The sequence below is a fragment of the Lipophrys pholis genome (assembly GCF_963383615.2).
Source record: "Lipophrys pholis genome assembly, chromosome: 13".
Lineage (NCBI taxonomy): Eukaryota > Metazoa > Chordata > Actinopteri > Blenniiformes > Blenniidae > Lipophrys > Lipophrys pholis.
Genome location: NC_137632.1, coordinates 17,962,255 through 17,984,034, shown reverse-complemented (window position 1 = coordinate 17,984,034; position 21,780 = coordinate 17,962,255). Strand labels below are relative to the sequence as shown.

The 21,780-nt window shown below is 42.3% G+C and overlaps 3 protein-coding genes across 4 annotated transcripts in view; 2 read left to right on the top strand and 1 right to left on the bottom strand.

Annotated features, from left to right (window-relative positions):
• dars1 (aspartyl-tRNA synthetase 1) overlaps positions 1-8,964 on the top strand; it is a 31,778-nt gene extending 22,814 nt beyond the window's left edge. Inside the window, exons 11-18 of the mRNA XM_080478081.1 lie at positions 2,468-2,602; positions 4,473-4,620; positions 6,464-6,610; positions 6,846-6,888; positions 7,388-7,468; positions 7,984-8,095; positions 8,242-8,313; positions 8,399-8,964. Of these exons, the coding sequence (XP_080334207.1) occupies positions 2,468-2,602; positions 4,473-4,620; positions 6,464-6,610; positions 6,846-6,888; positions 7,388-7,468; positions 7,984-8,095; positions 8,242-8,313; positions 8,399-8,490 (830 nt within the window). The 3' untranslated portion in view covers positions 8,491-8,964. The remainder of the gene's footprint in view (positions 1-2,467; positions 2,603-4,472; positions 4,621-6,463; positions 6,611-6,845; positions 6,889-7,387; positions 7,469-7,983; positions 8,096-8,241; positions 8,314-8,398) is intronic.
• On the bottom strand, positions 8,671-13,569 carry LOC308118598 (protein lifeguard 3-like). Of its 2 annotated transcripts, XM_080478082.1 has the most exons (13): positions 13,432-13,569; positions 12,944-13,110; positions 12,314-12,600; positions 12,156-12,223; positions 11,959-12,023; positions 11,801-11,854; positions 11,494-11,544; positions 11,369-11,408; positions 11,166-11,203; positions 10,986-11,073; positions 10,528-10,623; positions 10,347-10,400; positions 8,671-9,511 (listed from the first exon to the last, which is right to left on the bottom strand). In XM_080478082.1, exons 3-13 carry the CDS (start codon positions 12,585-12,587, stop codon positions 9,362-9,364), a joined length of 978 nt encoding a protein of 325 aa, XP_080334208.1. In that variant the 5' UTR covers positions 12,588-12,600; positions 12,944-13,110; positions 13,432-13,569; the 3' UTR covers positions 8,671-9,361. The 2 variants fall into 2 exon arrangements, with proteins under 2 accessions (XP_080334208.1, XP_080334209.1); XM_080478083.1 differs by lacking the exons at positions 10,986-11,073; positions 11,166-11,203.
• A 64-nt stretch (positions 13,570-13,633) lies between these two features.
• On the top strand, positions 13,634-20,920 carry pnkd (PNKD metallo-beta-lactamase domain containing). The gene is made up of 9 exons (XM_080479164.1): positions 13,634-13,796; positions 14,176-14,291; positions 14,810-14,922; positions 15,442-15,500; positions 15,659-15,751; positions 16,134-16,297; positions 17,352-17,438; positions 17,655-17,770; positions 19,271-20,920. Exons 1-9 carry the CDS (start codon positions 13,639-13,641, stop codon positions 19,442-19,444), a joined length of 1,080 nt encoding a protein of 359 aa, XP_080335290.1. The 5' UTR covers positions 13,634-13,638; the 3' UTR covers positions 19,445-20,920.
• Positions 20,921-21,780: the final 860 nt, after the last annotated feature.

Below are 21,780 nucleotides of genomic sequence, written 5' to 3'. Positions count from 1 at the left end.
CCAAACTGAGATGAGAGGAAACTCACACATTTCTATATTGCCACCCACAGGTGTCCCATGAGTCACCGTTAGTGAGACTGACTTCCTTCTGCCATTTCAATTTCGTCTAGGAACCAAATTTAAAGTTCAGTTGAAACTGACGAAAACAGTTTGAGACTTAAGGAAGTAAAACTCAGCCACACATGTCTGTTCCCAGGCAAACAGACAATGAGGTATTAGACCACAGTTTATTGTTACAGACCAATGAGGACTTTATTCCAGCCTGCTGGGAGTTTTGACGCATCGACCATCTCTCACGTCAGCCTCACACAGCCTTTTTTAATTTGACAGGAGAGGCTTTTCGGAAGATTGTTCCCAAAAGAAGTCATCTCACTTTACTGAAGTTAGTAAAGTGAAAAACTCACAACCCGGACAGACGTCTTTCCACTGATATTCAGAAGACGCATACAGTGCTGTGCCAATGTTTTAGGAAAGATTGAAAAAATGGTGCAAATCCCAACTCTAAAAAAAAAAAAAAAAAATAGATGTGTTAAACATGAATATTTTTTCAGTTAAAACAAAACAAACCAAAGTAAATATCTCCCTTTATTGGTAAAACAGCATCAGGTCTTGTTTTTGAATGTTTTTTACAGAAACGTCCCTTAAACACCTTTTAGATTTTAGGATGTTTTTGTCCACTAAAAGAAAATTCTAGTTAAACTAATCAACTAGTGTGAGAAGGAAGAAAAAAAAAAAAGCGAATGTATATTGAAGCATTTTAAACATTGTCCCCAAAAATAATGTGTTATTCAAACTTCTTTAAAACATTTAAGCATAATTATCAGCAACCATATTGGATTATATTTGCGGCTGCAGTACGAGTGACAGCACAATACTCACACCATTGTTATCACATCGTGTGTATTCAGGCTCAACCGATCCATTAACTTCCTGAAGGCTTCATCTTCAGCAAAGAGAAACCGGATCTTTCAAGGTCATTGGTGGGATGGTCTGCATTTTCTCATACCGGGCAGAATCGCTGCTTCTCTCGGTAAATAATATCATATTGGCCTCATTATTGCTTTAGCCCTGCGAACAGGTGCAGCCTTCACACCATGCAAGATACTAAGCCAAAATGCCCAAGTTCAATGCGGTTGCACTTTGTGGTTGCACACAGCCTCCATACCATTTTGTTTTTGTACCGGAACAGAAGTGATGCCAAACCACGTTTCTTCATTTTACCAGGAGTTATGTAACAAGGGGGTCGGACATGCTGCCTCATGGTGTTTCAAACCCCGAGTGACATTCTACCTTTAACCCACTAAGATTTCAGTTGCCGATTAGACGTGGCGGACGTGCACGGATCCTTCTTGAATTCTTCCTCCGAATAAGATGTTTATCATAAACATGGTACAGTCACTTTCGAGCCAAGCAAGACAAAAAGTCATTGTTGTTCTGACAGTAAAATCAGCTCTCTCATCCCCAACCTCCTACACTCCCTTCACATTTGAAACAGTCTAGCAAAACCTGTGGCGCTCTCACTTCCTCTTTTCTGAAGCAGCCAATGAGGACGGTTGTGCCCGACACGTCTGAATTTAAAACTGGCGCTCATATTTTGGCGGGCAGCTGTAATAAACGCTGTGTACTTTTTATTTGCAAAACCACATCTTCCTGCCTGGCACCACCCATCCACCCATCCACGCCACAAACAGTTTGTGCCCTGTGAACACACACCCTACTACTGTGAGAATAGCAGATAATTGTGTGTGTGTGTGTGTGTGTGTGTGTGTGTGTGTGTGTGTGTGTGTGTGTGTGTGTGTGTGTGTGTGTGTGTGTGTGTGTGTGTGTGTGTGTGTGTGTGTGTGTGTGTGTGTGTGTGTGTGTGTGTGTGTGTGTGTGTGTGTGTGTGTGTGTGTGTGTGTGTGTGTGTGTGTGTGTGTGTGTGTGTGTGTGTGTGTGTGTGTGTGTGTGTGTGTGTGTGTGTGTGTGTGTGTGTGTGTGTGTGTGAAACTGAGAAACCGCTGATGCTTTCTATAAGTCTGGCCTGTGTGATACCATGTCGAGACCTGTCTGTTAGGAACATGCCAGGTGGCCACGTTCATCAATAAACGGCAAACATTGATCACATTTATGACTTTGGTCCACGGTCACTGAGCTGCAGTCAAAACGGAAGAGTTTCCCTCAGCTGGAGGCGATCCTTGAAATATTCTTATTTTTGTCGAAAAGAGAAAAATAACCCTACGGTGGCTTATTAGAGTTCCTACTGAACCATCTAATGAATAGATGAAATAAAGCATCATTAAGTGAGGTTGGTCAGGGTTTTGAAGTGAGAAATTCCAGTTTCCTCACTCGGGGAGCTGTCGCTTTGGCGGGGGATGGCGGGGGGGCGTTGAGTCCATCATCCTTTGCGGTTAATGGTCATTTTGTGCCAGAGGAAATAAAAAAAAACTAATTTTCTTCTCTCAAACTTGTCTTTGTCCACTCCTAGCTGCCAGTGAGGGCGGGGCGAATGTCTTCACCGTGTCTTACTTCAAGACCAGCGCTTACCTGGCCCAGTCTCCCCAGCTCTACAAGCAGATGTGCATCTGTGCTGATTTCGACAAGGTGTTCTGCGTGGGTCCAGGTAAGAATGACGACCCCCCCCCCACCCCCACCCCCACCCCCATCTGTTGCCAGTGCTTATGGTGAGCAGCAGGAACGAGCATCAAGAGTGAAATGAAAAATGCAGACCCTATTAACTAAAGTGAAATGGCTCCAAATGCATTCAGCCTGTTAAACTTTTAACGGACCTCCCTCTGTTGACTTCACTGTGGTCCGAGCCGCTGTAGAGCTCAATGCGTTAGTGACACAGTGGGAGCCGTAAAAGACTTTGTAGAGGTGAGTTTAGGAGAGCCCACAGCTCTTTTAGATAAGCAAACACTGCCACCATCTGATTAGCAACGAAAGCACTGCCATCCTCTTGATTGAATTTCTCCCAATGCGTAGCGGTCCCAGTTTCGACTGCCACATGCATGAAATTTTCAGTCTTTGCAGGATTCTCATCCAAGATAAAATAAACCATCTGGGAGCAGGAAACACATTCTGTATTCAACTGACTGGACTGAGGGCTTCTTCTTTTTTTTTTTTTTGTTTACTTCTGCGTAGCTCCTCTCGAGAATTCAAAGGGCTTAAGGTCATTACTGCTTCTAAGGCAACAATGTATGCACCACTGTTGCCTTAGTTACAGTCGTACAGATTTATCTAGTAGGGAAAATGAGGTTGAACTCTCCTCAAAATCTCATCGGGGCCACAAGCACGACTCTTCAAATTTAGCCTCAACAGCTGCGAGGGGCCACCGTCTGAAAACCAATATGAATCCAAATATAAGCCGTTGCGCCGCAAACCGGAGCAAATGTCATTATATTTATGTCTGGGATTATTTTATTTTATCCCCACTTTGTTGAAATTTATGTCAGAGGTGTGAAGCTTTATAACTTGTCTCACGGAAAGTCTTGACCGCATACGAAAGCAGAAATATCGGCACGAGTGTAAACGTGTGTGAAGCCATTCACATGCACAGCCATGTTTGAGACATCTCATTGTGAAGTTGTGTGTGTGTGTGTGTGGCTGTGTGTCTGTGTGTCTGATTGCTATACAAGTCATGGTTACGTAGGTGCACGTTTCTCTGTGTGTGTGGGTGTGGACTCTTTCATGTGTTTGCGGACATATAAATGTCAAGAAGAGAAAAGGAAAAGATGAGTTGCATACTGCGAGGCATATTCTGACATCAAGAGGACAACACATTTATGCCCAACCACAAACTCTGGTTAGATATTTGTAGCTTTGATATCATGAGCTTATCATAAAAGTACCAACAAAGCAACATCTTAATCATCAGCAGCCCTCTGAATACTAAATAGAAAGCTTTCAGTGTGACGAGTTTACAGTCTGCTTCACAATCAAGGGTACAGTGAAAGGAAAGGTAAAGTGAGCACATTTTGCCCAAACATCAGCGTCGATTAGCATTCTTTTTGATCTGCTCCGTCAAGGACGGACTTCTCTTACTTTGTGTGGCGACAATAAAGGCGTTCAATCATTAGCCGTCGCTGTGACCCAACACTTCTCTGTGAAGCTCATTAACGTGTTGTCCTTGTTTCATGAGGTTTTATGAGATAAATAAGCAGCCAGATTTTGAACTTGATGGACCTTTTAATGGACTTCTGCTTTGTGATGTGATCGGGAGAATATTTCGGAGTTCACGCTGACCAGCATGCATTGACGATGCACGAAAGGCCTTGTGATGCGTTCCAGCACGGATGGGCAACTTTGAAAAATGTGAAGGCTACAAATAATAATAATTTTCACTACCTTGGAGTCGAGACAGGATTAGTGAGAATTTTTCCTGCTAATTTAATGACAGAAACTAATTGTATGTTCTTGATGTTAATCCACATACATTTGATCTTTATTGGCTCGCGGGAAACTAACTTGTTGTCCACTCGGCATCTGGTCAGTTTTCAGGGCGGAGGACTCCAACACCCATCGTCACCTCACTGAGTTTGTGGGTCTGGATATTGAGATGTCCTTTAACTACCATTACCACGAGGTGATCGACTCCATCACTGACACCATGGTGCAGATCTTCAAGGGCCTGAGAGACAAGTACGTTTTTTTCTTCGACCTCACCAAATCGCATCATGTTAGAATCTCGACTCTTCCCCACGTGAAAATGGGTGTAAATTACTTAGAAGAGAGGCTCAATATTTGTGTCTCTTCAGCACAAGAACTGAATGTTGACAGGATCAGGTCCTCCTGTGGACGCTCAGTGGATGACAAAGAGTCAAACTAAGTGAAAACGATTTAAATGGCTGAATCCAAATTAAGTGTTGTCACATAGTGCTGTCTGCTCTGATGAAGGTCAGTGACTTCCACTCTCTCCACCAACGGAATTGTCAACAGGGAAATGTTTTCATGTCGCTTTACTCCCTCCTAGTGGTGGACATTAGTACATTAGACTGTTAAAGCAGAATAAATGGAGTAGTAAGGTGAGTGAAGGTCTTTTCAGGTGCACTTTCTATGCACATCATAGTGTTTTTTATACTTATAACATGTTCTTTGGATTACATGGATATCTGCAAGTCAGACTTGAATGGCTTCATTGTCAGGAGTGGACACTTTTGAAGTTGTAAGTATTGAAGTAAATGTGTTTAGGCATCACCTGTGTTCATTGGTTCACGTTAGGTTAAAGGCCACCGAGCATTGACTGACTGACCCTCAGATCAATTATCTAACTCATCTTTGTTCTGCAGGCACATACAGCCCACATTCATCCTAATGGGAACAAAACACCATATTTAATACCACGTTTCCAAAGTGTTGACAAAAATGTGCAACTTTTCATAAAACCTAATATGAGCTGACTGAAATGCCTTCAGAAAAATACATGCAATCTAAAACCTTTTCCGTCACAGTTTCTCTCTTGATTAATGTTGGAAAAAGTACGTCTCTTCTTTGGCTGTAAAGCACATTTAGAAAACTCACTATTCATGGCTTTCCCTCTAAATAGCTCTGTTACGTTGCTGCCATCTGCTGGTCAGTTCCAGGTCTTAGTGTTACGTAAATGATGAATTGATTTCAAAATGGAATTTGTTGTCTTTGTCTTTTTTACGCTGTCGTCCTCGGGCGGGATTGAAACCTGGGCTTTGGAGGATCTTGCTTTCCGAGCCTCATGTTCGACACCCCTGCCTTAGATGTTGCAGCGGTTAGTGATCGTGTTTAGTTTCAGCTTGTGATCGCAGTTCCTCTTTCTTGAGGTTGTTTGTCTGTTTATCTTTTGTTGGCACGGCTTCCCAGATTTCTCCTCTTTGACGCATGAACTTGTTTGGAGCACACTCTTGACTGATGTTCCAGCACATCAGGCAGATAACTCGGCCTCTGGGGAAATCTGTTCACCGTCTCCGCCGGCTCTGACAAGGATATCAAAGTGTCAGTCGTCAGATGTGCAGTAAACGCGTTGATTGTCAGACGGCTCAACAAAATGGGATAGAATATGTGTGAAATTAGAGATAAGCTATTTAAAAACTTAAAACTGTTATGAGATTCAATCCTTGAGGTAAGCAACTTCATGTACATAGAAGAGATGAAAATAAAAAGATGGTGGGAAGTGAGCTGCCAGGCAGGAGGACAAGAGGAACGCCACTGAGGGGCTTGTTGGATGTGGTGATTGTGGTGAGCCAGGAGAATACAAGAGATATGATGGAAAGAAGATGGTAATCACATTATTCATGTCGTGGGGCTGTACTGTAGGTCTGCTCGCTCTGTCTTGAATGCAAATACAGATTTCAGGAATTGGAACCATTGTGTAAAGGTGGTAGATTGTAGCTTATAGTTTTGATATGGTGATGATTCAAGGCAAACAATTAGTGTGTGTCTTTATTATTGGCCTGCAGGGTACGACGATATGAGTTGTCTAGGGTGTAAACACAACTTTGTGTTTCTGAATCAGCTTCCAGACGGAGATTCAGACTGTGAACAAGCAGTTTCCAAGTGAGCCGTTCAAATTCCTGGAGCCCACCCTGAGGCTGGAGTTCACCGAGGCCGTGGCCATGCTGCGCCAGGCGGGGGTGGAGATGGGTGACGAGGACGACCTCAGGTCAGATAACATTGCACATTGTGTTCCACAGCCCCGTCTTCCTGTCAGATGAGGTAATTCGACAGTAAATTAACTTTAGGGTGCATTTCACTACTTATTTGGTAGATCAATGGAGGTAGTTGCTACTTATACTGCTGTTGTAAAACTTCATAGCGTTTAGTTGCAGGAGAGTCGTGTCTAAACAGTTTGAAACGCAGTCATCGGTTTTAAAACCCTTTGTTTTGTTGATCCGTAGTACACCCAACGAAAAGCTGCTGGGCCGCCTTGTCAAGGAAAAGGTACGTTTCAGTGTCTTTTATTCAACTTAAGACTGTAACAATCTAAAAAAGGTTTGATCAGATGCACCGTACAGAAAGGTGTGAGCTCAGAACAGAAACTTGCAGTTGAGTCTTAAATCCAATCAAATACATTTTAATAGTTTGCATATAAAAACATTTGCACATTGGCGCCAAACACCTGAGAAGATGGGAAATAGGAAAACATAATAATGTGAACACTCAGCTTGGAGTGGAGTTGAAATAATTGATGATGCTTCTGACAATGACTGCATATCCTACAAACAGCCCCTTATGAGTGATGCAAGACAAAGAATTGACTTTATTACTTTCATTAACGGAAACAATATCACATTGTGCATGCTGGAGCTGTTGTTCCTGACTTTCAGCCTCTAAAAGCTTTATTTTTTTTTGTCCTGTAGTATTTTCTTGAAGTGCTTATTTTTATGTGTTGTCTTCATTGGTCCGCACGTATTTTATCAGCCTTCTGTTTCCACTTCAGTATGATACCGACTTCTATGTGCTGGATAAGTACCCACTGGCTGTGAGACCGTTCTACACAATGCCCGACCCAAGCAACGCTGTAAGTCACCCACACACACACACACACTCACACACACACACACACACACACACACACACACACACACACACACACACACACACACACACACACACACACACACACACACACACACACACACACACACACACACACACACACACACACACACACACACTTCATTCTTTTATTGATTGATTGATTTTGGTTTGTTTGTGTCCCCCCCAATCCAGATACACTGTTGTTTCTTACAATTGTTGTTTATGTATAAACGGGTAAAATGTCAGGAAATATCAATAAATGTACGGATTCCCGAAAAGCATAATTAAAAAGTTCAGTTCAGATAACACATAAACTCATATTATTACCAGAAAAATCTCTGTAGCATCTACTCTTTAGTGATATTCATGTATAGCTTTCAACACATGGTTGAATTTACGTCAGGTCTTTAATGTCATTTTTTCCAAGAAGGGCAAAAAAAACCATTGCTGTTAGTCATTGAACTTGTATTTTTGCACCTTTTTTGTTATGTAAAGAAATACTCCAACTCCTATGACATGTTCATGAGGGGAGAGGAGATCCTGTCTGGAGCTCAGAGAATCCACGATGCTCAGATGCTCACTGACCGAGCCACCCACCATCAAATTGGTAAGAGCTGTGTACAGAAGCATCAAGTAAATTACAAGTGTTTGCCTCCCTCCAGTGGTGAAGACCAGGAACTACACCTCTACTGAAATTTGTTCAACAATCGTCACCACAACTTTTAACATGTGCTTCTCTGTTCGATCGTGTAGATCTGGAGAAGATAAAGGCGTACATCGACTCTTTCCGCTACGGAGCGCCCCCACATGGTGGTGGAGGCATTGGTAAGGAATACAAGTCTGGTAGAAACCAAGTACATACACAACTTATCGTGTCTTTAGTGGCTGATGTATTATTTATTCTTCACAGGCCTGGAGAGAGTCTGCATGCTGTACCTGGGCCTCCACAATGTGCGTCAGACCTCCATGTTCCCTCGTGACCCCAAACGCCTGACGCCCTAAAGTCTTCACCGTTTGAACAAACCACCACGTGACTGATGGGGAACAATACTAACCCACAACCAGGAAATTGAGCGTAAGAGCTAGTGTCACCCTCTAACTCTTAACGTGCCACTATAATTGTCCTTTAGGGTGGAAGAATCAAGCATCTGTAACAGTAGGCGGGTACTTTATTGATCGATCTGTTTGAGTTTCTAACAACGATTAATAACAGATACATTCAAGACAAAGGTGGGAAAGACCTGACATTCAGGGTAGTGGTTATAAAGGTGCACACACATAATTCATATTTTAAAAAACAAGTCTGTGTTTGAGGGTTGTTGGTTTTTTTTCTATGGAGAACTTAATCCTTCCTACTACCAGCACACGTCGGACTAATGATTGTGGTGTTGATTCAGCGTCTAACTGCAAGTGTTTTGTAAGTAACTATTGATTCAAACACCCAAAATAAAAAAAAGTCTTTAACTATAAACTGTATTTTTTTGTGTTGAGAACCCTCTTTAAGTTCTTAAAGGTCATGCATTTTGCAGTTAATTGTAGTTCAGAGTATAATCCATACAGAGCAGCAAAACTGAAGATTTTCAAATGTATTGACGATACATCTATCGAGTATCTCTGCTCGTCATTGTCACGTCAGTAAAGGCAAGCCAGCCGTCCTTCACACAGTGCATAATACAATACATAAAAGTGCTGAAGTGTTGCTGCCATACAATCAAACTATATCCAGTATAGTTGGCAGCTACAAATATCAGCATTGACAAACAGTGATGATGGTTCCCAGTTTAAACACTTATTGTTTCATTGTTTCCTTCAACAAACACAAAAAACGACTGCGAGTCCGGGCTCTATGAGAACACAAGCTCCAACGCTTGGCTTATTCAGTCGCAGCTCCGCTGACTTGGAGGATGAAGAGGAAGATATGGACGATATCCACGTACAAAGAGAGCGCTCCGAACACGTACTCCTCTGGGCTGATCGCCAGCTCCCGATTTCCGATAAGGAGCTGGGTGTTGTACACTAAAAACTAGCATAGGGACACAAGAAAGGACAAAAGAATCTGTAACCTTTTGTCTGATAGGGTTGACTTCAGTAACATGGAGGCACAAATGAATGAACTGACTGCGAAGTATGACTATAGATAAGTGTAGAAAAAGCTCAAATTGTTGCATGTGATCATTTGAAGAATGTTCGTACCAGCTGTTTCTATTCCTCAAGACCAACAACGAGAAATGCTCTTCTCACATAAGGCCACGGATGGAGACGTTTTTACTGTTCTGAATCTGCTCCATTGCTATTTTCACCCGTTTTAATCATGCGGCTCTTTCCAAACTCTGTCACAGACGGCGTATTCATTTTTTTATTTTTTTTATATTTTCTTCGACTCCATCTATCAATGTCTGCCATGAATGAAATGCGTTGCTGGATACACAAACATTCATCTTTTCTCATCCATCTGCCCGTATAAAAATACACACAATAAGATACAAAAAAAAAAAAGAAAAAAAGATACTATCTCTCAATTGCACATCAAGAGATATTGAATCTAATAAAAAAGATGTTTTGAGATATAGAGTACAGACACTTTTGTGTGAAATAAGGGGATGGAAGTGAAATGCTGACAGAAAAATAAACCCTCAAGCAAAGTTCACATTCAGTATAGAAATTTGCACTGTGTTGGTGCTTCCTCTGGGCTTCAGGAAAAGCAAGCTGTCAGCATGGACTTCAAGTCTAGTGAATAACTGCATTTCAAAGTGTCAGCACTATTTTACCTCTTCTTGGTATTCAACAACAGCCTAGTAATAGCGACCTGGAACCCCCCCACCCACCCACCTCTTACATTCACATCAGTGCCGACTCACCAGAGTGTAAACGAGAGCTCCAATTGCAGCGTAGAGCATATGCAGCCAAGGGACCTGTTGAGTGACATAAGAAAGGGCTCAGAATGTGAAATCAGTCGCACAGATGCGTCCTTCTGATCCACTGCTCCTCGCTGAGAAACACGAGCAGAGAGTGAGAGAGTGAATTAGAGGGCCTCCTCACGTATTGGAAGTAGAGCACGATGGTTGTAACAATCCCGATGATCATGAGCAAAACGGCGGCGATACTGAGGAGCCCGCCGCAGGAGGTGAAGTCCACCTGTGATGAGAAACAAGCTATTAGTGGGATGAAAGTGAAGTCGGTCTGCTTTAGGCCACATGTGAGGGCAGGGAAGATGATTTGAAAGAGGATCAGAAAGTGGGTTTCAAGGAAAAAAAAAAAAAAAAAGAATTACTGGATTTGACATGCAGCAGACAAAAAATGTAACTTGTGTATCTCGAGTTGCATCAGACAGAGAGGCTGGATTCACATCTTATCCCAAAATGTTATAAATATTTAAAGGAACTCAGTGGCCCATTGTAATGTGAGACAAAGGAGTTCTTTTACACTGACAACAAAGACATCCTCTGACAAGCCACAGGCTACTGAGCTACAGAGAGGCAGCTTACGTCTCCATCTACCTTGGTTTGGAAGCAGAAGACTGTGACCGCTATACAAACTAGTGCCGTTACTCCCATGGCGATGAACACGGCTTTTGTGTCATAATAACTGTAAAAGATCAGATGTACACACATATACAGTATGCCATTGGTGCTGTGCATCATGATTTAATTAGCATATGGGGGGGGGCAACAACAAACCTTGAAATTGTTCCAGACATGTAAGACAAGGCCAGAGTCTGCAGCATGAAACAGGAAAACGGCTTCGTCAGAGCACTTTTTTTGATATGACGCTTCAATTTTTCTTCTTTTTTTTTCTAGCTGCTGTGTGTCGATGGTTTTCCACTAAATATTATGCGCTTGGCTCCGGAAATGCAACGTCAAACAAACAAATAAATACTCACAAATACTCCCAGCAGCACAAGATTCCAAGGGAAGCGCCTCCTGAACGGAAACGAGCATTAATGTATGGAAACGAACAGGTTAGGACTCTCCGATAACAGAGTTGTGCATAAGGAGCCTTGCTTACCTGGGCTCTTTGCAGCAGATGAGAATGCAGTAAACCACAAAATAAACCACACTGTGGACAGAGAAGGAACGTTACTGTTCGCTGAAATATTTGGCATAACAAAACAGCCATGAACATGAGATATTAATCACTTCAGAGAAAGGAAAGAAAGTTTATCTTCTTGTTCTTTTGGGACCCGAGCATAAGGGAAGATGTCCTCTACAGAGGACTCAAGACAATGAGTTTGGTCCCAGCAGGAGATAAATATATATTTTTTTTCATTATTTTATCCAGTTTCAGTTTGTAACTATTTGGTTTTGCGACTCACAAAGATGCCCAATAGATGCCAGGGTATCTGATGACAAACAGCCTCACTGGGTCACTATGAAAGCAACAGATAAAGGCAACGCAGAGGAGATCGTCACCACTTTAATCACAAGCATGAAGCAGCAACAATGTTGTCCCAAGATGAATGGGGACACTTACACAAATGTAAAGACGGCGACGACTGAGAAAGTGACGACGAGCTGTGCTGCTAAAATTAAATAAACCTGTGCACAAACACAAGCAGGGGGAAAAAAACAAAAACAAACACATTTTGGATCAAACGGAGCAACAGATTAAAACAGAACAACATACTTTTGAACTGTTTTTAGGACGTGAGAAATTGTAACAATCCTCACCTTTCTGATGAAAGCGTGCCGGACAGATGTGCTTTCCCACTGGCTGCTGAGGAAATCCTCCATCTCTCCTGCAGAAGTGGGAAGAGTAGGATTAGACCTGGGAGCTTATTTAAGCACAAAGCGCGATGTGATGCCAGTCCCTGTCAGTTCCTCAGGACCTGTGTTGGATGCGGGCAGTCCAGCAGACAGAGTCGATACTGTGGTGGGCATCCCAGCTGGAGAGAAGCCAGGACCAGAACACATGCTGGACTGTGGGTAGACGCTGCTCTGGCCCCAGTAGCCCGGCGGGCCGGGGCACACACCCGGGCTGGGGCTGTACGACGGAGGTGGTGGCAGAGGGGAGCCATGTTGGGGCTGGTAGGGGTAATTGGCAGACTTTGGATGTTGAATCGCTTCCTCATAGGATGGAGGACTGTCAAGTTTTGAAGTCATTTTGCTGAGCCACCTTGAAACGAGGATAAAACAGTCACCAGCCACAAAAGATAAAACACGTATGATACTAGTGATGTGCTTGTGCTGGTTTGACACATAATCACATGACAAACGTGGTATTGTGTATCTTTTGTTTATACATCACAAAGTAGAACATTGCTTTTTGTGTTAAATTGAAATTATTCTATACAATTTATCTGTTCTGAGACTATTTTCTTCTCATGGCTTTTCAGTTCCAGTACTGCAGGTAGACCACACAAAGTAAGCAAGTCACATGATCGAAATAATCTAATCATATACTCTCAGTTGCACCAAAGTTGCATAGGTTTAATTGTTTGAAACAAAATATTACTTACCCCTTGGCATTGGCCTAAGATAGACACACTGTGGTCGCCTGTCCTCTCTTTCTCCTTGGAGGTTTGCAGACCTGCACACAGGAGGATGAATCTTTGAAACTGGATATGCTCAGTGAAACTCATACTGCTCCTGCTGCTTCTCAGAGGACAGACACTGACACAGGTGCCTGTTAAAAAGAAGTACAAAGAAGACAACATTCAAACATTTTGAGTAGCTTTCGTGTTTTGTGTATATTGTTTCAATTTAACAGGTAAAGTATAAAAGGTTTGTTTTTTGTTTTTTTTAATTACATGCGTCACAAAGCACTATGATTCCTTGGAATTCCACATTTAATAGTCAATGGAGTGGACACAACTGAAGTTGAGACAAACTTTTTTCTATAATAGTGTCTATATAAGAGTCCTAAATTAAAATAAAAAACAACAACAACAAAAAAACCACTTGATCGATAGTGAATTAGTTTGTAAAACATATTTAGTCATAATACCTTCAATGTTTTGAACTAAAATAAAAAAAAGTCCAACGAGAAAATTTATATAATTTTGTCATATTTGGCCTTGGTATTCTGAACTTTTGGGAGTGGCTCTCGTAAGCGATCTTTATATTAAAAAAAAAAAATTGTATCGATAGTTTGGCTTCACTTCCGGGACGTGTGTGACGCTGTTCTTACGTCATCACGCTCCGCTCCAAAGCCATGGAGCTTCCTGGCTGGATTGTAAACCTGCTGGCCGCTGCATCGTTCTTCTGTTTGGTGGGTTTATGTTTTCGTTTCAGACGTGCGGGACTGCTGCTGTGGAGAAATCTTTTCGCTACAACAATGGCTCGCACGGAGAAGCCGTTGTTCCGAATTGCGTGAGTACCCAAAGGTTTTAACAATTATTACTGTAACAGTGATTCTCTTCTGCGTAGCTTTGCAACGGCTATCGTCCCTTTTGTGGGCAAGGCCAATCTGGCACATTCACTTCACATAGGCTCCGATTCTAACAGCTTGACATGTTGTCTAAAGTACCTAAATTGACAAGGGCGACAATTGTGTATTCTGCATCCATAGCAGAGGCAAAGGTGTAACTTAATTTATGAGAGTTGTTGTTGACATTGCAAACGCAACAAGAAATGTATTACATGAGAGCTTGTTTGGAGAACGTTGGTACTTTGTTTAAATGTGTCTGGATTACAATGCTCAGTTCAGGATCCAAAGTATTACCAGGTCTTGATAATGTTTGCCCTGCAGATACACGCTGTACACAAGGACCAGACTTGGGTACTTGTACTACAAGAGGCAGGTGCGGAAAGCCCGGGAACGTTACCCTGCTGGACATTCCACCTCTCATCCCATGGAGTTCAATGGTATGCACCCAGCACTGGACCATGTCTATCTATATACTGATGTGTCTTGGGAGGAGGCATCACACAGCAATTGAATCAGGTCAGCTGGACTTGGATGGATTACCAAGCCTTGTCAGAGGAACAGCATGGACCGATGAAGCCGCTTGGACGAGAGGCGAAACATCTTGCGAGACGCATAAACGAGTCCACTCTATTCATACAGCACATGCTCTATTTACAAAGGATGGAAAGGTCTTGGTGTTGTCTCAAGGTGTATCAGTCTTGATCAACAATGCATATGTAATGTCAATTATGCACTCATGCACAGAGATAACATGTTCTCAGAGACCATCTGTCCAGAAAGTCAATACATTGTGAGGAAAAACCAAAAACCAGACATGTGTACCTTGCACAGAAAGGCACCTCAGTCAAACCTCAACTCAAATCAGGGACATTTTAACAGAGAGACCACTAACGACTACACTACCACGCGTCACAATATTTGCATATTGAGCATAATGTCTTTTTTCTGTCCACAGGCATCAAAATAATTCCTATCCCAGTGCTCTGTGACAACTACAGCTACCTTGTGATTGACACAGCCTCGAGTCTTGCGGTTGTTGTGGACCCTGCAGACCCGCAGACAGTCCAGGTTCGATGCATATACTGTCTCTTTTGTGATTGCTCCGCTCCGTAGATGACACTTCTAAGCTTTTTTTGGTGCTTGCAAGGGGGATTTCTATATAGGTCAGGAACAAAGACGTATGCTGTAGATGTATCTGACCTCTGCAGGAGATCAACTACTTATGAAAAATAGTCAACACTATCTGTCGATTTGTAAAGTAGAGCATAGCTCGAGTTATGTGCTTTTATAACTGGGAACTCTCTAATCACTTAGGTGCAGTGTTATCAATTTTAGATTTGTGGAAGGAAATTACAAATTGGCAACATGAGTGTGATTGTCAATTACAATCACACTCATGTTGCCTATTTGTAATTTCAATAATGCAAACCTCCGAGTGATTATTAGTACACTCATAGAATTACTAATGCTATACCACCTGAAGTGTTTTGCAGCGTTGTGCTTTCCAATGAATATGTGTTGCAGAGGTGCTGATTTAAAGAATATTGACTTGAAGCTTTAACAGCATAAATTTTTGTAACTTTCCAGGTCGTCCTCGAGGAGGAGGAAGTGATGTTGGAGGCAATTTTATGTACACACAAGCACTGGTGAGTGTTGCAGATCCTTTTTTGGGGGGGGTTCAAAATGTAAAGTTGAGGTGGCAGCAGTATGCATGCCACATGACATAATCAGATTCCCATATTATGTCCGAAGGAACATAGACAGGCATTTCCTCACATCTTCTTCCCTTTTGGTTCACTGACAGGGACCACAGCGGGGGGAACAAAGGTCTGAAAAAGCTTCACAGTTCATGTCGGGTTTATGGAAACGCAGCCGACAACATTCCTGGCCTCACGCAGTAAGTTCCTGCCTGCACAGACCCATTCCCACTGCACCGAGTCCCGTCTCGTTCCCATTCTGTCAGCACTCGCAGCAGCTGACTTCACAGTGAATTATCGCCGTGTGATGAAGTGTTCTGCTGTTGTGTTCTCGAGGGGTTTGCAACTGTACGTCGGCGGGTTACTCTCAGACGGACACAGTTCAACCAGCAGAGTGAAAAGGCTCAGACTGGAGTGACATTACTGAAGGGAATATCTAACTAGGTGTTGTTTCTTTTGCCTAAAATGTGGGGGTACAGCATGACCACGTATTGAGTTAAGTTCTGACCCCGGGTGTAAAATGTAGTTGCGTCAAATGTTAGTCGTAATTAAAATGGAATTGTGTATTTTCTATTTTCCCAGTCCTCTGTCAGACCAGGACTCGGTGATCATTGGCCGTATGCACTTTAAAGCCCTCTTCACTCCCGGACACACAGTGGGTCACATGATCTACCTCCTGGATGGCCAAGCAGTCGGTGCCCCTTCGAGCCTCTTCTCTGGTGACCTGGTGTTCCTCTCAGGGTGTGGTGAGTGAGCCAGTAAACAGGATTCGTTATGATGATAATTATTATTATTATTTTTGTTTGTAAAGAGTCGGTACAACTGCAGACGATGCAGGCCAACCAGGTTTGTTTGATGTGGGAGCCTTTGTGCCTCCTTTTGAGTACACGGTACGTAGAGATAATTAAATGGCTCTGAGCGAATGGGAAGCTCGTGGCTCGAGTACTTCTGACCTCTCATGTCTGGCCTATTTATTAAAAATAGTCTGTCTGTGGAGACATGAGTGATTAACTTCTTTTTTGTTTTGCCATATTGATGCTGGTATGTGACAATATGTGATATTTGGGAGGGATGTCCTTAATCAAACGTTGGTCTTTCCACTATCACTGACGGTGCACTACACTACTATACTGCCAAACAACAAACCAAATATCTGGTATAGTTTAGCCTTTAGACAAGTTATATTACAAAAAAAAAAGCTGTTGCGTTACAAAAAGCAAAGCACAATTCAATTGAACTACTAGATGTGATGTTGTGTGATTCGATGGGACTCTTTCCTTTGCGGGTAGTCTGCATAACAAGAACTATCAATATTTCATTTTACAGAGTTGAGAAGAAACCTTCAAAATTAGTGGAAAAGAGGGGGGACACTCTGAACACAAGATCGATGTAGTACTTCTAATGAGGAACGGAGCAGAAAGAAAATCTAAGTCTATAAGATTGGGGGAAATAAAAAAATGCATAACACAAATATATAGTGTGGTTGAACAGGTTTGATTTATTCTTTGCCTTTAAAAAAAAAAAAAAAAAAGAAGAAGAAAGCTATCCAAATGTAGTCTGTCATTTTTTCCCCTCTTTCTTGAGAGTATAATTCATCAATTGTGCACATGTCTTTATTATTTAAATGTGCGATTTTACAAATCTATACCTAGAATGCAGTTGGCACTGGATTAAGCTGAGAATACATGGAAATGATGAGATTATCTTGTAGATCTTAGAAGGTGAAAAATGACCTCCTGAATGCAAATCCACTCCAATCAAAATCTTGTTGGTGACTTTTTAATCATTTCTTCTCTGCAGGACGGATGTTTGAAGGCAGCCCCGCCACAATGCTGTTCTCTCTGGATACGGTTGGCTCTTTAAGCGACGATACCCTGTTATTCCCCGGTAAGAAATCGTTTTCTCGTGAGAGGTTTGATCTAACGCTGCATTTAAGTTTTTAAAGCAGCTTGATCGTAAATTTTATGTCGGCAACAGCAGCAAAGTAGCTCGATTCCGTTCGGTGGTCACACAGGGCTGTGTGTGGATTGTTGGCTGTTCCGTTCAGTGGTTAGGGGGTGGGTGTGATGTCCCTCATTTTGACGTCCACCTTCCTCCCCGCAGGTCACGAGTATGCGGTGGAAAACCTGCTGTTTGCCGCTTGGGTTGAGCCACACAACGCTGCCAGGGAAAACAAATATGAGTGGGTCCTCCAGCAGCGGCACAAGAAGCTCTGCACGGTGAGAATGATATATCGCCATTGTTATGCCTCTCAAGCGTGTCATCTCGGAAAGGATTCATGTTGGCCAGCACCGGGGAAGAAGGGCTTATCACCTGCGAGCAATGTACGCGCTGTCAAAGCCTGGAGTGCACACTCCCCTTCTCACTTCTCCCTCTCGCCGGCTCGCAGTTAAATCTCATCTACGATGCGGTCTGCAGAGGAGCAGTGCTTCATTCAAGTGCCTATTCAGAATTTGAATGAGGTTTTTTTTTATTTTATTTTTTTATCGGTTATCAACACAATATGGCACAATAAACTGTCTCATACCTTCCCACCTCCCGGAAATTTGATAATATCCGTTCCCAAAACTTGACTGACACTGGACAAGTTTCTGAGACAGTGTCTGGCAGATCGTATTTTTAAGGGCAGTTGTAGATGAGCTGTGCACTAAAAGAAATACAGCATAGACAGCAGCAATGAAAGTTGTTTCTGGGAAAAAAGTCACATCTACTGTTTAGTAATGTTCCACAAACCTTGATCCAGATATTTTATGTTTTCCTTACAATCCAATCTCCTCCTTAGTTTTCGGATTCTTAGGCTGTGTGAATATGCCTGTGATTAATGTAAACCTGAATTGTGAGTGGTTCAACTTCACACCACACAAGTGGTTCGTTTTATCGCAACTTCACTTCAAAATACATAGTTTCTTCTGTGAACTTGGTATCAGAGACGCTTTTTAAAAGTTTGCTTCTCAGTTGTTGGCCTGTATACGAATGTCTCTGAAGAAAGGAAAAAAACAATTTTTGGGTTACTCATGAGATTGGCTCTGAATCCTTTCTGTTCGATCGTCCTATTGACTGGTGACGGTGCGTCGGTGACCCAGCAGCTCCAGTAAAAGCATCTTGAAAGTTAAGAGTTAAATATGATTTAGACATATCTTTTTTTTTTTTTTTTTTTTTTTTTTTTCCCTGAAACATGTTGCGTCTGTGAGAAGATCCTGAATCCATCCATCCATCCATTTTCTCCCGCTCATCCGTTTCCGTTTCGCGGGGGTGGCAGTCTGAGCTCTGTCACCCAGGTCACTTTGCACCGATTAAGAACCTTCCCTGCGGGGGGTGAGCCCACGGGAAAGATCCTGAATCTTGATGACAAAATAGGTTGTGTTGTAACTCAATCTGTTAACTTTTCATTAGTTTTTCGACGTTCTATGGATGTCCTCGGTATTTGACTCTTCTTTGCATTGGGGAGTCGCAGAACTCTCCATTACCGCTTGTTTTAGCCTTGCTGATCCATGGTTTTATCACCTGGGCTATAGAGCGGCTTATTTTTGATGATAAGATGTTTTTGCCCCGTTGAATCGGCTCAGAGATGCTGAGGCGCTGATTAAGTTGGCAGGAATTGCTTATTTCCCGTAATGCATAGTGAATGTATGTGAATCATTGTGATTGCAGCAGAGAGTCTGGGCACATCAATTTTGTGGACGTCCTGCTTTATCCTTATTTATTTGTTTATTTTGCAGTGTCCGTCTACAATCGGAGAAGAGAAGCAGTACAATCCGTTCCTGCGGAGCCACTGCACAGAGCTCCATCTGGCTCTGGGTATCCAGCAGTTCCAGGATGAAGACTGGACAAAGTTCAGGGCGCGGGTGCTGGTGGAGCTACGGAAACGAAAAGACCTCTACCACAGAAGATAGCTGGAGCAGTCAGACGGCAGGGACAAGGACGGCTGAGCTCATATGTGCTGGACGATGATACCAAAGCTGCCGCGGGCGGCGAAGTATTCCAGATGAGCTCGTCTCTGCGGTACCACAAATTAAAAAGCTGATCCGTTCTGAAAGTTTAAAGGGGCATTAGGTCATTTTTGACCTCTACCAACTTTACCGCTACAAGGAAGGCTCATAGCTTTATCATCACATAAAATTCTACAAATAAGAATCTCCACATGCTGTAGATAAGTGGTCCCCCAACCAGAGATGGCAGGAGGCGAGCGAGGCGGTTTCCTCTGAGGAAGTCAGGTTATATCTGCATGCGGTGAAGAAAACCATAAGACAACCTGACTTTTTTTTTAATGTTTGGGGAGCTGCAGCCTTTATCAGAGGTAGAATTGAGGGTCTTCCAGGGAACTGTTGGGAATCACTGCCGTAGATTAAGGTCATCCTTTAGTTAAGAACTGATCAGTGCTCCTTTATTGCTTTTTTTTTTCTTTTCTTTCATCCTCAATAATACAGATCTACATGATCAGCGTACGGTTATTTTATGAATAGGTACCACCAGATTTTTATTTCCTGACACTTGAAACTCTGTGTTAACGAGTCGATGCACCACATTAAATGATTTAACGTTTTAACTCAATAGTTAAAGATCTCCTTAAAGGCCTTTCAGGACTATTTTGGTACTCAGACTTTGAGCAGACCTGATTTCACATTTCCTGTGAAGTTCTCTCCTGAGTGCAAACACTTGGAGATTTCAGTGTTCAGTTGTGAATGGTTAACATGGTACTGGTTTCATCAATAATTAAAGAACAGACCACATGATTTATAACTGGTACTTTGAGGTTGAGTGGGCAAGAAACATACAGTGTGCATTTGTTTTTGAGAGTGTTTCAAACTGCTGAAACGGCAAAAGATTTACATGCTGATTCAGAATATTTCTATGAGGTGAAAGTCATAAGGCCACTGTTACTATTATTGTTTTCTTGTTAGTTTTATCATATTTTTCACAGCAGGAAAATCAAAGAAAGGGCCAAAGGGTAAACAGAATTTGTGTGGGACGCCAATCAACTTTCCACCTTCAAATCTGTATTGGTTTACTCCCTGAATGAGTCGGACGGCAGACGTGAAGGATTTGACTTGAACCATATAAAACATGACTGAATGGCTCTTGAAGGGTTTTTCTTTTTACACTTTTTGAACTTTTGACTGCATTTAAATTGAAGATCATTAGCTTTCATGGTGAGGATGGATTAAACCACTTGTATGTTCGGCAAGCGGCAGATAATGATTTTCCGTTTCACTTTAACGAGCACACAATATGGCATTGACTGTGAAACACATTTACAGGAAGGAATGTTTTCATGAGCAATAAAAGAGTAAAAGTAAAAAACTGAAAATTGTTTTTCCTTTTTGTGTGCGTGTCAAAATTAAAACTCAACTATGAGACTACAATATTGTAAATTATTTCGTTTTGGGTTGTTTGTGCTTTTGACAGCAATGTGGTGGTATTTGATTTGTATTATAAAGGTAATGACACATTTTCAATCAGTGAAATTTCCATGAGCTTTGTTCCACATTAGTTCTGTCTCAAAGCAAATCGCAGCCGGTCAAGCAGATTTGCTCATATGTCTGGGAAGTTGTTTTGCGGTGGTGATTTCTTGGGGACGGGATGCCCTATGCTCCTCTCAGCGATGGGCTTCACTAACCAACTAACTAACTTAAGCCAGTTCAGGGTCATGATGCGTTTGTAGCTGATCCCAGCTGACGGTGAATGAGCGCGGGATCCACCTTGGACAGTCCAAACACAAAGGGACGGCGAACTGAGGGTAATTTAGGATTGCGAATCAACCTGACACGCATGTTTCTGCTCTGTGAGGAAATCCGAATATCATGTCTATGGCTGCTCATATCACTTTAAGGTTGGCTCTTAAAGAAATAAACTCAGGTATATTTTGTGTTACAGGTTTGCGACAAAACCCCCCCCTTAGAGAGCTCAGCTTAATCTCTGACTGGCTGTATAACTCTTTAAAATCTACTCTAGCAGACTATAAATTAAGCGATGTGATAGGCGTTGGTGAAGTTTCTGATTTTACTTCCCCTGAAATGTTACTGCGCTCCAACCCTAACCCCGAAAAGTAAAATGTGAGCCTCTCCTCATTCACACACCTTTAAGTATTTTTGTGTCTCTCTTTTGAAAGCATAAATTAAGGGTAATGCCTCGCCTGTTTTGGTGGGTAACAAGCGGATACGATGAAAAAGCAATCCTGTGTTTTCAGTGCTGGGAGAGCACTTCACATTCCTCCCTTACATGTGCGCAG